The 12229-nt window shown below is 41.0% G+C and overlaps 1 protein-coding gene across 2 annotated transcripts in view; it reads right to left on the minus strand.

Moving 5' to 3' along the window:
• DHX30 (DExH-box helicase 30) overlaps positions 1–12229 on the minus strand; it is a 176616-nt gene that overhangs the window by 76498 nt on the left and 87889 nt on the right. For both annotated transcript variants that reach the window (XM_030196609.1, XM_030196598.1), the window contains 2 exons: positions 6909–7013; positions 6129–6304 (listed from right to left, as the gene is read on the minus strand). In XM_030196609.1, the coding sequence (XP_030052469.1) occupies positions 6129–6304; positions 6909–7013 (281 nt within the window). The remainder of the gene's footprint in view (positions 1–6128; positions 6305–6908; positions 7014–12229) is intronic.

Genomic DNA, 12229 nt, shown 5'->3' on the forward strand with positions numbered 1-12229 from the left:
ATGGTCACTTTTAGCAAGCCTCAAACCTTTTCTGCTTTGGTGGGCTACCACTACGATATGGTTACAAATTATCTATGTACTTTTATCGGGGGGGGGGGGGGGGGGGGGGGCTCCCTCAAAGCCAAATCCCTTAGTAATGCTTGTATGCAAGGCAGACAGCAAGCTTTTCACCCCAGCTTTAAAATTTTATAGTAGGAATTCCGACCCTAAAAGATCAAGGGTTCCAAATTACTGGGGATAAGGAACTGAAGGTGGAACATCTTTCCATTTTGAGCTTTATCCTCTATGGTGGAGGTATATTTCCATGTCTAGATTTAAGAGACCACGAAGAGATAAAGGGGTAAGCAGGGATGGGAATTTATTTTATTTATTGCATTTGTACCTCACATTATCCCACCTATTTGCAGGCTCAATGTGGCTTACAGAGTGTTGTTCTGACATAGTCATGACAGGATCTTAGATACAATCAGTAATAAGCAGAGATTGGGTGAGGAATTAGAGAAGAAGGTGTTAGATAGGGTAGTGTCCGAGGTGTATTTTGATATCTGGGTGGGTTGGTGTGGTGATTTTGTGGGACGGGGAGTCTGTTCCGAAAGGATGGGCTCCGCCTTAACCGGGTTGGAACCAGGCTGCTGGTGCTAACGTTTACAAAGGAGATAGAGCAGCTTTTAAACTAAAATGGGAGGAGGGGAAGGGAGTTGACAGTCACCCAGAAGCACAAGGTTCAGTGTGGAGTATCCCTGAAGGATGCTATTAAAACAGGATCTTTAGGGAACCCCGACAGAGAAGTTTCAATAATGGTGATAGAAAGCCAGGAGTGTTCAATGGGAGAACAGAGTAAGGATATAAATTATCCCCATTAACTGCAAAGCAGCGTGTAGAATAGGAAAGCTAGCAATTTGGGCAACACTATAATAATGGGTGGTTTCAATTACCTCAATGTTGACTGAATAAATGTTACATTAGGGAGTGCCAGGGAGATAAAATTTCTAGATGTAATAAACGACTGCTTTTTGAAGCAACTGGTCTAGGAACCAACAACAGGGGGAGCCATTTTGGATCTGGTCCTTGATGGCGTGCAGGGCATAGTGCGAGAGGTAGCAGTGTTGAGTCCCCTGGAAAACAGCAACCATAACATGATCAAGTTTGAACTACTATCTGGGATGAACACATAAAAGAAATCTACTGTAGCTGCATTTAATTTTTGAAAGGGCAACTATAATAAAATGAGGAAAATGGTTAAAAGAAGCTACATGGATTGGCTGCAAAGGTTAGGACACTAAATCAGGCATCTTGGAAGCCTACACCAGATGCATTCCACATATTTGCAATTATGGAAAGAAGGAAAACGACAGCCTGCATGGTTAAAAGGTGAAGTGAAAGAGGTTATTACAGCCAAAAGAACGTCTTTCAAAGAATGGAAAAAGGACCCAAATGAACAAAATAAGAAGCAACATAAGCACTGGCAAGTCAGATGCAAAGCATTAATAAAGAAGACTAAAAGAGAATATGAAGAGAAACTTGCCGCACAGGCTAAAACTCACAACTTTTTTAGGTACATCAGAAGCAGAAAGCCTGTGAGGGAATTCATGGGACCATTAGATCATGAAGGAAAAAAAGGGGCACTCGGGAAGGACAAGGCCATAGCAGAGAAACTGAATGAATTCTTTGCTTTGGTCTTTATGGCAGAAGATGTAAGAGATCTGCCTATACTGGAAATGGTTTTCAAGGGTGATGTGGAGGAACTGAAAGATCTCTGAGAACCTGGAAGATGTACTGAGCCAAATTGACAAATTAAAGAGTAGTAAATCACCTGGACTGGATAGCATACACCCAAGGGTACTCAAAGAACTCAAGCATGAAATAGCTGATCTAAAGTTAGTAATATGTAACCTGTCGCTAAAATTGTTCGTAGTACCTGAAGATTAGAGGGTAGTCAATGTGACGCCGATTTTTAAAAAGGATTCCAGGGGTGATCCGGGAAATTACTGACCAATGAGCACAGACTTAAGTGACAGGGAAAATAGTGAAAACTATTATAAAGAATAAAATTACGGAACACAAACATGGTTTAATGGGACAGAGTCAGCATAGGTTCAGCCAAGGGAAGTCTTGCCTCACCAATTTGCTTCATTTCTTAGAAGGCGTGAATAAACATGTGGATAAAGGCGAGCTGGTGATGTGTATGTAGATTTTCAGAAAGCTTTTGATAAAGTTCTTCATGAGAGACTCCTGAGAAAATTAGAGAGTCACGGGATAGGAGGCAACGTTCTGGTGTGGATTAGGAATTGGTTATTGGACAGAAAACAGAGGGCAGGTTTGAATGGTTATTTCTCTCAATGGAGGAAGGTGAATAGTGGAGTGTCGCAGGGATCAGTACTGGGACCGGTGCTATTTATGTTTCAACAGTTTTTATTGATGGTTCAGCATGCTACACATGGACAGACATTTCGATATATGATTGCTTAAATAACATAACATACTTATATGCATAGATCATTAAGGTCCCCCCCCCCCCCCATTTTCTCTCCCTTCCCCTCAAACCGTTGTTACTGTGAACATAATGTTTATATCTTTGTTGTTAAATGAACTTCTAAATAAAATATTGAATTCAAATAGTAACTCTTGTTGTGCATTGCTTACTATTACCCCTGTCCTGAACTGCTTCCCTCCCCCCACCTCCCTTACTTATGTTTCAGCAATTTTTATTAATGATATTACACGGACAACAGTACCAAGAACACAACTTATACCATATTAGTTGACTGATTCACATCTCGAAAACCTAACATGCGACATTATCATCAATATTTTATTATTATATTATAAAATCCCCTCCCCCTTCCATCACGCTAGAACAGTAAACTAGTAACTCATCTATTCCCCCCTATCCCACACCGAACTCCCACCTCACACTAAGTCCCATAAGGAAGAATAAATTTTATCAAAAATTTATAGCAGTAAACAAACACTGAAACCTTCCCCCTCTCCCCCCTATCTACCCCCTCCCCCTGCTGAGAGATACCCGAACCCCCAACTCCGTACAACAATGGATAGCCCTACCTCAAAGTATACCTAAAGTGAATTCACCACTAAACTCCGCCCTTTAGGAGACAAGCTCTGAATATATGGCCCCCAAATATCTAGAAACCGCCTCCGCCGCCCAGGGGAGCTGCCCACACCTCTCCTCTCAAACAACATGAACTCATGCAATTTATTTCGCCAGTGCCAGAAATCTGGAGAGGTCTCCGCCACCCACTGGCTCATTATTAGCCTCTTGCCAATCAAGCAGGCTTTCCGTACCAACTGGCGGGCCGAACCACCTTGTAGAAGGAAGGCCTCATATTTGTCCAACAAAATTCCCATCGGGGAGCACATGACTCTCGAGTTCAAAAGATCTGCCAGATATTGAGCAATGGAGTCCCAAAAATGTTTCACCTTATAACAGCTCCACAAACAATGAAAAAGAGATCCCGGAGCCCTCCCACACTTGCCACATAAAGGCGTGGATATCCCCCCCATTCTAAATACCTGAGCCTTTGTTAGATAGGCCCTATGTAAGATACGATATTGGCACTCTCTAAGTCCTGCATTGCCCGTCAGACTTGGTATTCTGGCTGTCAAAACATCAAAGTCTAAGTACATAAGTAGTGCCATACTGGGAAAGACCAAAGGTCCATCTAGCCCAGCATCCTGTCACCGACAGTGGCCAATCCAGGTCAAGGGCACCTGGCACGCTCCCCAAACGTAAAAACATTCCAGACAAGTTATACCTAAAAATGCGGAATTTTTCCAAGTCCATTTAATAGCGGTCTATGGACTTGTCCTTTAGGAATCTATCTAACCCCTTTTTAAACTCCGTCAAGCTAACCGCCCGTACCACGTTCTCCGGCAACGAATTCCAGAGTCTAATTACACGTTGGGTGAAGAAACATTTTCTCCGATTCGTTTTAAATTTACCACACTGTAGCTTCAACTCATGCCCTCTAGTCCTAGTATTTTTGGATAGCGTGAACAGTCGCTTCACATCCACCCGATCCATTCCACTCATTATTTTATACACTTCTATCATATCTCCCCTCAGCCGTCTCTTCTCCAAGCTGAAAAGCCCTAGCCTTCTCAGCCTCTCTTCATAGGAAAGTCGTCCCATCCCCACTATCATTTTCGTCGCCCTTCGCTGTACCTTTTCCAATTCTACTATATCTTTTTTGAGATACGGAGACCAGTACTGAACACAATACTCCAGGTGCGGTCGCACCATGGAGCGATACAATGGCATTATAACATCCGCACACCTGGACTCCATACCCTTCCTAATAACACCCAACATTCTATGATATGTGGCCTCTCCAAGTCTCATGCCCACCTCTGTTGAATAAGCTCTCGATCCTTGGGCACTAGAAACTTCCCTAACACCTTATGCAACCCAGAAATAGAAAGACGCTCACTCTGTACCGAATGAAAGAACTGTCTCAGAAGGCGACAGTGCCCAGAGCCTCTTTCTCCAATGAATCTACATAATGTTTCAACTGGGCATAGGCAAAAACACCTCCCATATCATAACCTAACCCCAGTGCCCCCAAATTCAACATTAAACCTTGCTGGCTCAGCACATGCTCCAACCTAGTTATCCCGTGTCGCGCCCATATCTGAAAAAAATCATTCTCCGAGCCCGGCCGGAACAACAAATTACCCTGAATAGGAAGAAGATCCGAGGTGCATTGACTCAGGCCAAACATCTGCATCATATCTTTCCAAAGATTTCGCATAGGGAGCACTAATATACTGGAACGCAAATCAGGTGGAAGCGACTTGCTGGGAGCCTGTAAAAGGAAGTGAAAATGGCAAGGTGCATAATATTGACTTTCCAACCGTCTCCAGGTATAATCATCTCACGCCAAGAACCAGTCTCCAAGGGGGACCGGTCCTATTTAACATATTTATGAATGATATGGAAATGGGAATGACGAGTGAGGTGATTAAATTTGCATATGACCCAAAACTATTCAAGGTTGTTAAAACACGTGCGGACTGTGAAATATTGCAGCACGACCTTGGGAAATTGGAAGACTGGGAATCCAAATGGCAGATGAAATTTAATGTGGATCAATGTAGGGTGATGCACACTAGAAAGAATAATCTGAATCAAAGATACCTGATGCTAGGGTCCACCTTGGGGGTCTGCACCCAAAAAAAAGATCTAGGTGTAGTTGTAGATAATATGCTGAAATCTGTCCAATGTGCGGCGGAAGCCAAAAAAAGCAAACACAGTACTAGGAATTATTAGGAAAGAGATAGTGAATAAGTCCAAAAATACTATAACGCCTCTGTATCACTCCATGGTGCAACCTCACCTTGAGTACTGCATTCAGTTCTGGTCGCCGTATCTCAAAAAAGAGACTGCGGAACTAGAAAAAGCTCAAAGAAGAGCGACCAAAATGATAAAAGGGGATGGAACTCCTGTCGTATAAGGAAAAGCTAAAGAGGTTTGGGCTCCTCAGCTTGGAAAAGATAAGGATGAAGGGAGATATGATTGAAGTCTACAAAATCCTGAGTGGTGCAGAGCAAGTAGAAGTAAATCAATTTTTTTACTCGTTCCAAAAGTACAAAGACTAGGAGACACTCAAGGAAGTTACATGGTAATACTTTTAAAAACAAATAAGAGGAAATAATTTTTCAGTCAACCAATAGTTAAGCTCTGGAACTCTTTGTGAAAGGATGTGGTAACAGCGGTTTAAAAAAAGGTTTGGACGAGTTCCTGGAAGGAAAGCCCATAGTCTGCTATTGAGATAGACATGGGGGGGAAACACTGCTTGCCCTGGGTTTGGTAGCATGGAATGTTACTGCTATTTGAGTTTCTGCCAGGTTCTTGTGACCTGGATTGGCACTTGCTGGAAGGATACTGGGCTAAATGGATCATTGGTGTGACCCAGTACAGCTATTCTTATGTTCATACGGGCAAGTCACTTAACCCACAACTGCCCCAGGTACAAAAACTTAGATTGTGAGCCCATTAGGGATAGAGAAAGTACCTGAATATAAAAAATGTAAACTGCTTTCACTGTACCACAGAGAGGCGGTATATCAAATCCCATTACCCTTACTCTTAAAGCACATAAGGCTAATACCTTTGTCTTCAGATCAAAGCGCTGCTCCTTCTGGAATCCACTGTCCACCACATGGACAATATCATCAATGGTGATAGATGTCTCTGCAATGTTTGTGGCCAGAACTATTTTTCTGACATTGGGTGGTGGCTGATGGAAGATAGACTGTTGGTCCATCATGGGAACGTGAGAATGTACTGGAAACAATAGAAAACCAGGTAAAAGCACATACCATTAGCTTTCAACCTCAGCATCACCCAGCCCTGTACATCAGATGTGGCACCCTGTTCGCTAGAAAAAGGGCCCCCGAATACCTCCTGCCATCTATGGTGCCTGTAAGCTCTCCCAATAAATCACACACCTTGCTTGCAAAACAAAGCAATAGATCCCTACTCCCCAACCACAGAATCCACAAGCCCCAACCACGGTCTCTTATGAATTTATCTTTACACTGCTAAAGAATATACTGTGAAAATGTGACACTTGAATCTCATATGCATTTCTTCTCTGAAGTTCAACTCAAAATCAATTAGTGTTTGAATTGAGATTCAGATGAGAACCCCTGTTTTATATTCTCAAAGTCCTGGTCAGCTCAGGTTTTGTAGCCCTTGCTCATGAAATCAGAAAGTTACTAGCCTTCTACCTGACCATCCTAAGAACAAAGAGAACACAGTTTCAAATTCACTGTCTGTTTTCATCTAGCACACACATCAAGTAGTATCACCTAGAATCAGTTGTCTCTTCAGGCCCCCACTAGGCTCTCTTACCTTTCTTCTAGAATTGCAGAGGTTCTACTCTCACCTGGTAAGATAAGGTACTTGTCCATCTGCAAAGCCAGTCTCTCCTCCAACAGTTGCTTAACTCCTCTGATCTCTTGCCAGCCAGGCAGAAAGCAAAGGATCGCACCTAAAGGCACAATCAGGAAAAAGTAACAAATCAATAAAGAGACTAATGTGGCAAAAGAAAAGAGACCAGCTTAGCCCACTGCACTATCTGAGCAAAACTCAAATTAAACAGGACTTTGCACCGTAGGAAAAATAAAAATCTGTTTTACCCTTTTGGTATAATGCCAGGTACTTGTGACCTGGATTGGCCACTGTTGGAAACAGGATACTGGGCTGACTTTTTGGCCTGCCTGTCCCAGTAAGCAACGCTTATGGGTTCATTTTTTTTTTTTTTTTAAATTAAGGTTTTTATAGTTTCAAGAATAAAATACCCATAGCAAGAACACATACATAGGAAAAAGAAATAGAAACATCAATTTTTACAATAGCAATTAGGTGTACTTAACCCCTATCATGGGAAGGGAGAAAGAAATAGTGAAATATTAAGATAAACTAAAATATCTGGTGATACATTCGTATTCTGGACCTATCTAATCTCCTATGCTAAATAGGAAAACCAGAATTGTGGCAGTCGTGCTATGGTGAAAAGAGGCTCTTCTGAGACTGGATCATCCTTGGTGGGTTGTTCCCTGATTTCAAACAGAAAAGTGGGCTCAAAACCAGGAGTCCCAGAGACTGGATCACAGTAAAGCTAAAACCAAATTTTATTAATTAGTATATTTGACTCGACACAACCGTTGTGTTTCGGCCAAAAGGCCTGCATCAGGAGTCTAAATACTAAAGTAGACAGCTAATGATGATCCAGAATAAGAAATACTGGCAAGTGATCCGTTCCACGATTCGATACAAAGGTCTTTTTTAAGACCATTTATAGACTATGCGCCAGTATTTCTTATTCTGGATCATCATTAGCTGTCTACTTTAGTATTTAGACTCCTGATGCAGGCCTTTTGGCCGAAACACAACGGTTGTGTCGAGTCAAATATACTAATTAATAAAATTTGGTTTTAGCTTTACTGTGATCCAGTCTCTGGGACTCCTGGTTTTGTGCCCACTTTTCTGTTTGTTTTACAAAGTATCTGTGGGTCTTCTTTGAGTTCTCCACGCTTTGTAGATTCTCTATTGATTGTTCCATGATTTCACCATCATTGTGAGTCCAGCTGAATCACAGCTAGCCCCACCTACTGGTGACATCACTAATGGTGCAGGTGAAGTGCAGGAGACTCATGCAGGAAGGAGTGTGCCGATACAGTCGCACCGACAAAAGTGCTCCTTTGGGTGGACTGAGTACTAGTTGCTGTCATTACTATGTATGTGTAGAATCTCAGTGATAAGTGGACAAGGTCATTATGAACTTCTACCTCAGGGATAGTCCCTGCTGTTAAAATGAGCAAGATGTTGACTGCTGTCCCAATCACATCTGCAGGACTGATGGAAAAGTTAAAGCTACTGAAAAGTGGGCCTTATAAATGCTCATTCAGTAAGAAATAAAACTATTTTAATCAGTATGGACTGGATATCTTATGTATTACTGAGTTATGGTTGGAACCTTCGGACGTAGTATTGGTGAAGTGATGTTGTTCTCTTGAACATTCTTGGGATTAGGTATGTAGAGATCTCAAAGTGGGGTGTGGCGTGCTCTTGATTTATAGGGAAAGTTTGTGGCTGCATACTATCTATTTTTTATTTAGATTTTGCTCACACCTTTTTCAGTAGTAGCTCAAGGTGAGTTACATTCAGGTACACTGGATATTTCTCTGTCCCAGGAGGGCTCACAATCTAAGTTTGTACCTGAGGCAATGGAGGGTTAAGTGACTTGCCCAAGATCACAAGGAGAAGTAGTGGGATTTGAACCAGCCACCTCTGGATTGCAAGACTGATGCTCTAGCCACTAGACCACTCCTCCACTCCTATGCTGGATTTGTTGAGTCAGCAGATGTTTTAGTGTTAGGAAATGCACACTTTTCCATTTGTTGTACTGTCCCTTCAATGATACTAAAGCAAGCTAATTGATTCCTTTAAAATTTGTTAAAAATACTACCTGTAGAGATGGTAAATCTGATTATGTTAAGATTTAATTTGACCATATCTCTCATTGTGCAATTTTCCCATGTATTGTTTGGTGCATTGTCAGCAGTTATCTATGTCAAGTAGTGGACCAATCTATTCATGTAGCTGGGCATATATATCAGACCTTGTGCTTGACCCATTAGATTAGTTCTCTACCATTGTGTTGCCTACTGCTTGGACTTATCATTGTATGTTATTGTTAGATGCTCCACTGTTACAATCTGTGGCACGTGGGAGATCAATTGGCACAGTTACGACTATTAGACCGAAAGTGGACCCTATACCTTAATGGTGTATGGTTCCCGTTGTTAAGCGATGTTTCTGCTTTAAAATCAGAGGTGATGGTGAGCCATTAGAATCAATCCTTACAGACAGCACTGGATATAGTTGACCCTTGTAGAAAACTGTTGTAAAACTGTCTTTGGGAAAAACAGGTCAAGAGGCTTGTCTCTGTTAAATTAGGCCTCAATAAAAATCATAAGACCCTGTCTGACTCAAAGATTGCAGCAGATTGCAGTAACACAGTTGTGACAGCCTAAAGAATTACTGAAACTTGGCACTGATGTAAAATTGCCAAAGCTGATGTAAAAATGCCAAATGGACAAGCCATAACGAGAAGATGCGGTCAGGGATATCTTACAAAAGATAGATGACAGGGGCCCAGGTGTAGAAAAGCGGAATCTAGAGAGGGGCAGAGTGAAACCTGTGGCCAGGAGAGTCATTTGTAAAGTCATTGTGGCCGAAACTAACATATGCTAGCATATTTCCAATCATTGAAGCTAATACATATCAATGTAAAGAAGAGAATATAAAAAGACTGACAGCAGATCTCATTAGTGAAGAGTCTTGATTAAATGACATGCTTGTTTCGCTGTCGGATCTCCCTATGAGAAAAGAGCTATAACTGATCTTGTATTATTTGCTTTAAGTGAGTATCAAAGATTGAGAGCTGATTTCTCATAACTCACAGTCCCTTCTGTTTGGCGTCTTTATTGCCTATAGCTTGTGGAAAGCTCTGGGCCATACGAGGTCAATTTTAGAGTCTAATTTTATTCACACTTGAAAGACAGATACCATGAGGTCAGGTAATGGACCTTTGCCATGGCTTGGTACTGCATTGTATCAATTGTGGCATGAGCCATGGCAAATAGAGCCATAATAGAGGTGTACTCGAGATCCTGATGTGCATTATGGTTATATGATAAAATTGAATGAGTATATTTTGACTGTAGCAAACGAGAAGAATTGTTTCTATCAAAAGAAAATTGGGGAATCCTTAAATCGTCCAAGGGAACTTTTTTTCGACTGATTATTCATAACTCAGGAACATAAGGCATTGGAAATCTATTGTCCATTTGCTCCTGATGACTTTGACTCATTTTTTTTAGAGGAAAATTCATCAAATTATTACATCTTTTCTTCCACTGCGGAATTTGGATACTTATCCAACAAGAGTCATCTACTATGTTACTATGTAGTTATTTGCCAGTAGAATGTGTTTGAAGTGAAGAAAACAGAATTTCGATCTCATTTCAAATTGTCTCGGCACACATCATCGGTTGGCAATATCTGTAGTCCCAAAAAAATGGGAAGTACTGAGACAGTATCTGTCCCTGCATTTACTATCATGGCTAATTACATCTTGAAAGGTGGATTTTTTTCCCAGAGGAGCTGAAAGTGGCTACAATCTGTCCAGTTAAAAAAAAAAAAAAAAAACCTTCCTTGGGAATTAAGGAGATCTCAAAATATACAAAGACTCTAGAGGACAAAACTTCAAAAGAAGTGCTTTTAAGTGGAGAAAAACCCTCAAAAACAAGAGGCAAACTGCCACAGGTTTAGAGCGGGGTTATTGACAACAGAAGTAACACTCGCCCGGTTCTATCACTGGGTATAAAAAACTCCATGTAATAAAGCAGCTGGGTAATTTTTTACTCTTCAGCTGAACACATTTAACTACCTTTTAAATAAGCATAATTATTTTTCTCTTACAGAGTTTGTGCAGATGGAAAGAAGAGAAAAATGACAAGTCAGCATGGTTAAAAGTGGAGTGAAAGAGGCTATTAGAGACAAAATAATGACTTTTAAAGACTAGAAAAAGGACCCAAACAAAGAAAATAAGAAACAAGCACTGGCAAGTTAGATGCAAAGTGCTGATAAGGCTAAATGAGAATATGAAGAGAAACTTGCCACTGAGGCAAAAACTCACAGTAACAACTTTTCCAGGTAAATCAGAAGCAGAAAGCCTATGAGGGAATCTATGGGACTGTTAGATCATGAAGGAGCAAAAAGGGCGTTCAAGGCGATAGCAGAGAGACTGAATGAATTATTTGCTTCAGTCTTTACAGAAGAAGATGTAAGAGATCTACCTGTACCGGAAATGGTTTTCAAGGGTGATGATGCGGAGAAATTGAAAGAAATCTCCGCAAACCTGGAAGACGTACTGAGTCAAATCGACAAATTAATGAGTAGTAAATCATCTGGACTGGATGGCATGCATTGAAGGGTATTTAAAGAACTCAAACATGAAATTGCTGACAGGGCCGGTCTCAGCAAGTGCAGGGCCCTGTGCAGATCAATTTGGTCGGGCCCCATCCTAGCCCCTCCCCATTGATAAGATTATTCAATTTTTAGAAAATTTTTTATTTGTGAAATTTCAAATAAAGACAAATGAAGCTAAACTTGTACAGAAAAACTGATTGAAATAATAAGCACAATGCTATCATGAAACCCCCCCCCTCCCCAGAAATTATTCAGTTCAAGTCCACTACAATTAGTAGTTCCAATTCTCAGAACAAAGAATGAAGTGGTTGCTCAAAGCATATATTAACTACAATCACTCAACTGCAAAACACTATGCACAAATTTATGCAAAAACACACTCAGAACCTTACTGTAACAAATATTACACTGGACAGACCCTAATACACCAATATACCACCCATATGGAAAATGCAGACGGTCAGCAATATGAAGCAAGGGATCATAATATCACAATTCTCATGTAGAGCCACAAAACACCCTTTTAGGGTGGATAGTGTTCACAATGAGTTCCTTTTATTAACGACCATATGTAGATCCTTCAAGAGGTAGTGTGTCATGATTTAGGCTCTATACCCTTTCTGATATTTTGGTGCCACCTTAGTAAGGCCAACACACAATCTCTCCACTGCAAAACACTATACAAAAACTTGTGCAAAAACACACTCA

Source organism: Microcaecilia unicolor, chromosome 1, assembly GCF_901765095.1.
Source record: "Microcaecilia unicolor chromosome 1, aMicUni1.1, whole genome shotgun sequence".
Taxonomy (NCBI): Eukaryota; Metazoa; Chordata; class Amphibia; order Gymnophiona; family Siphonopidae; genus Microcaecilia; species Microcaecilia unicolor.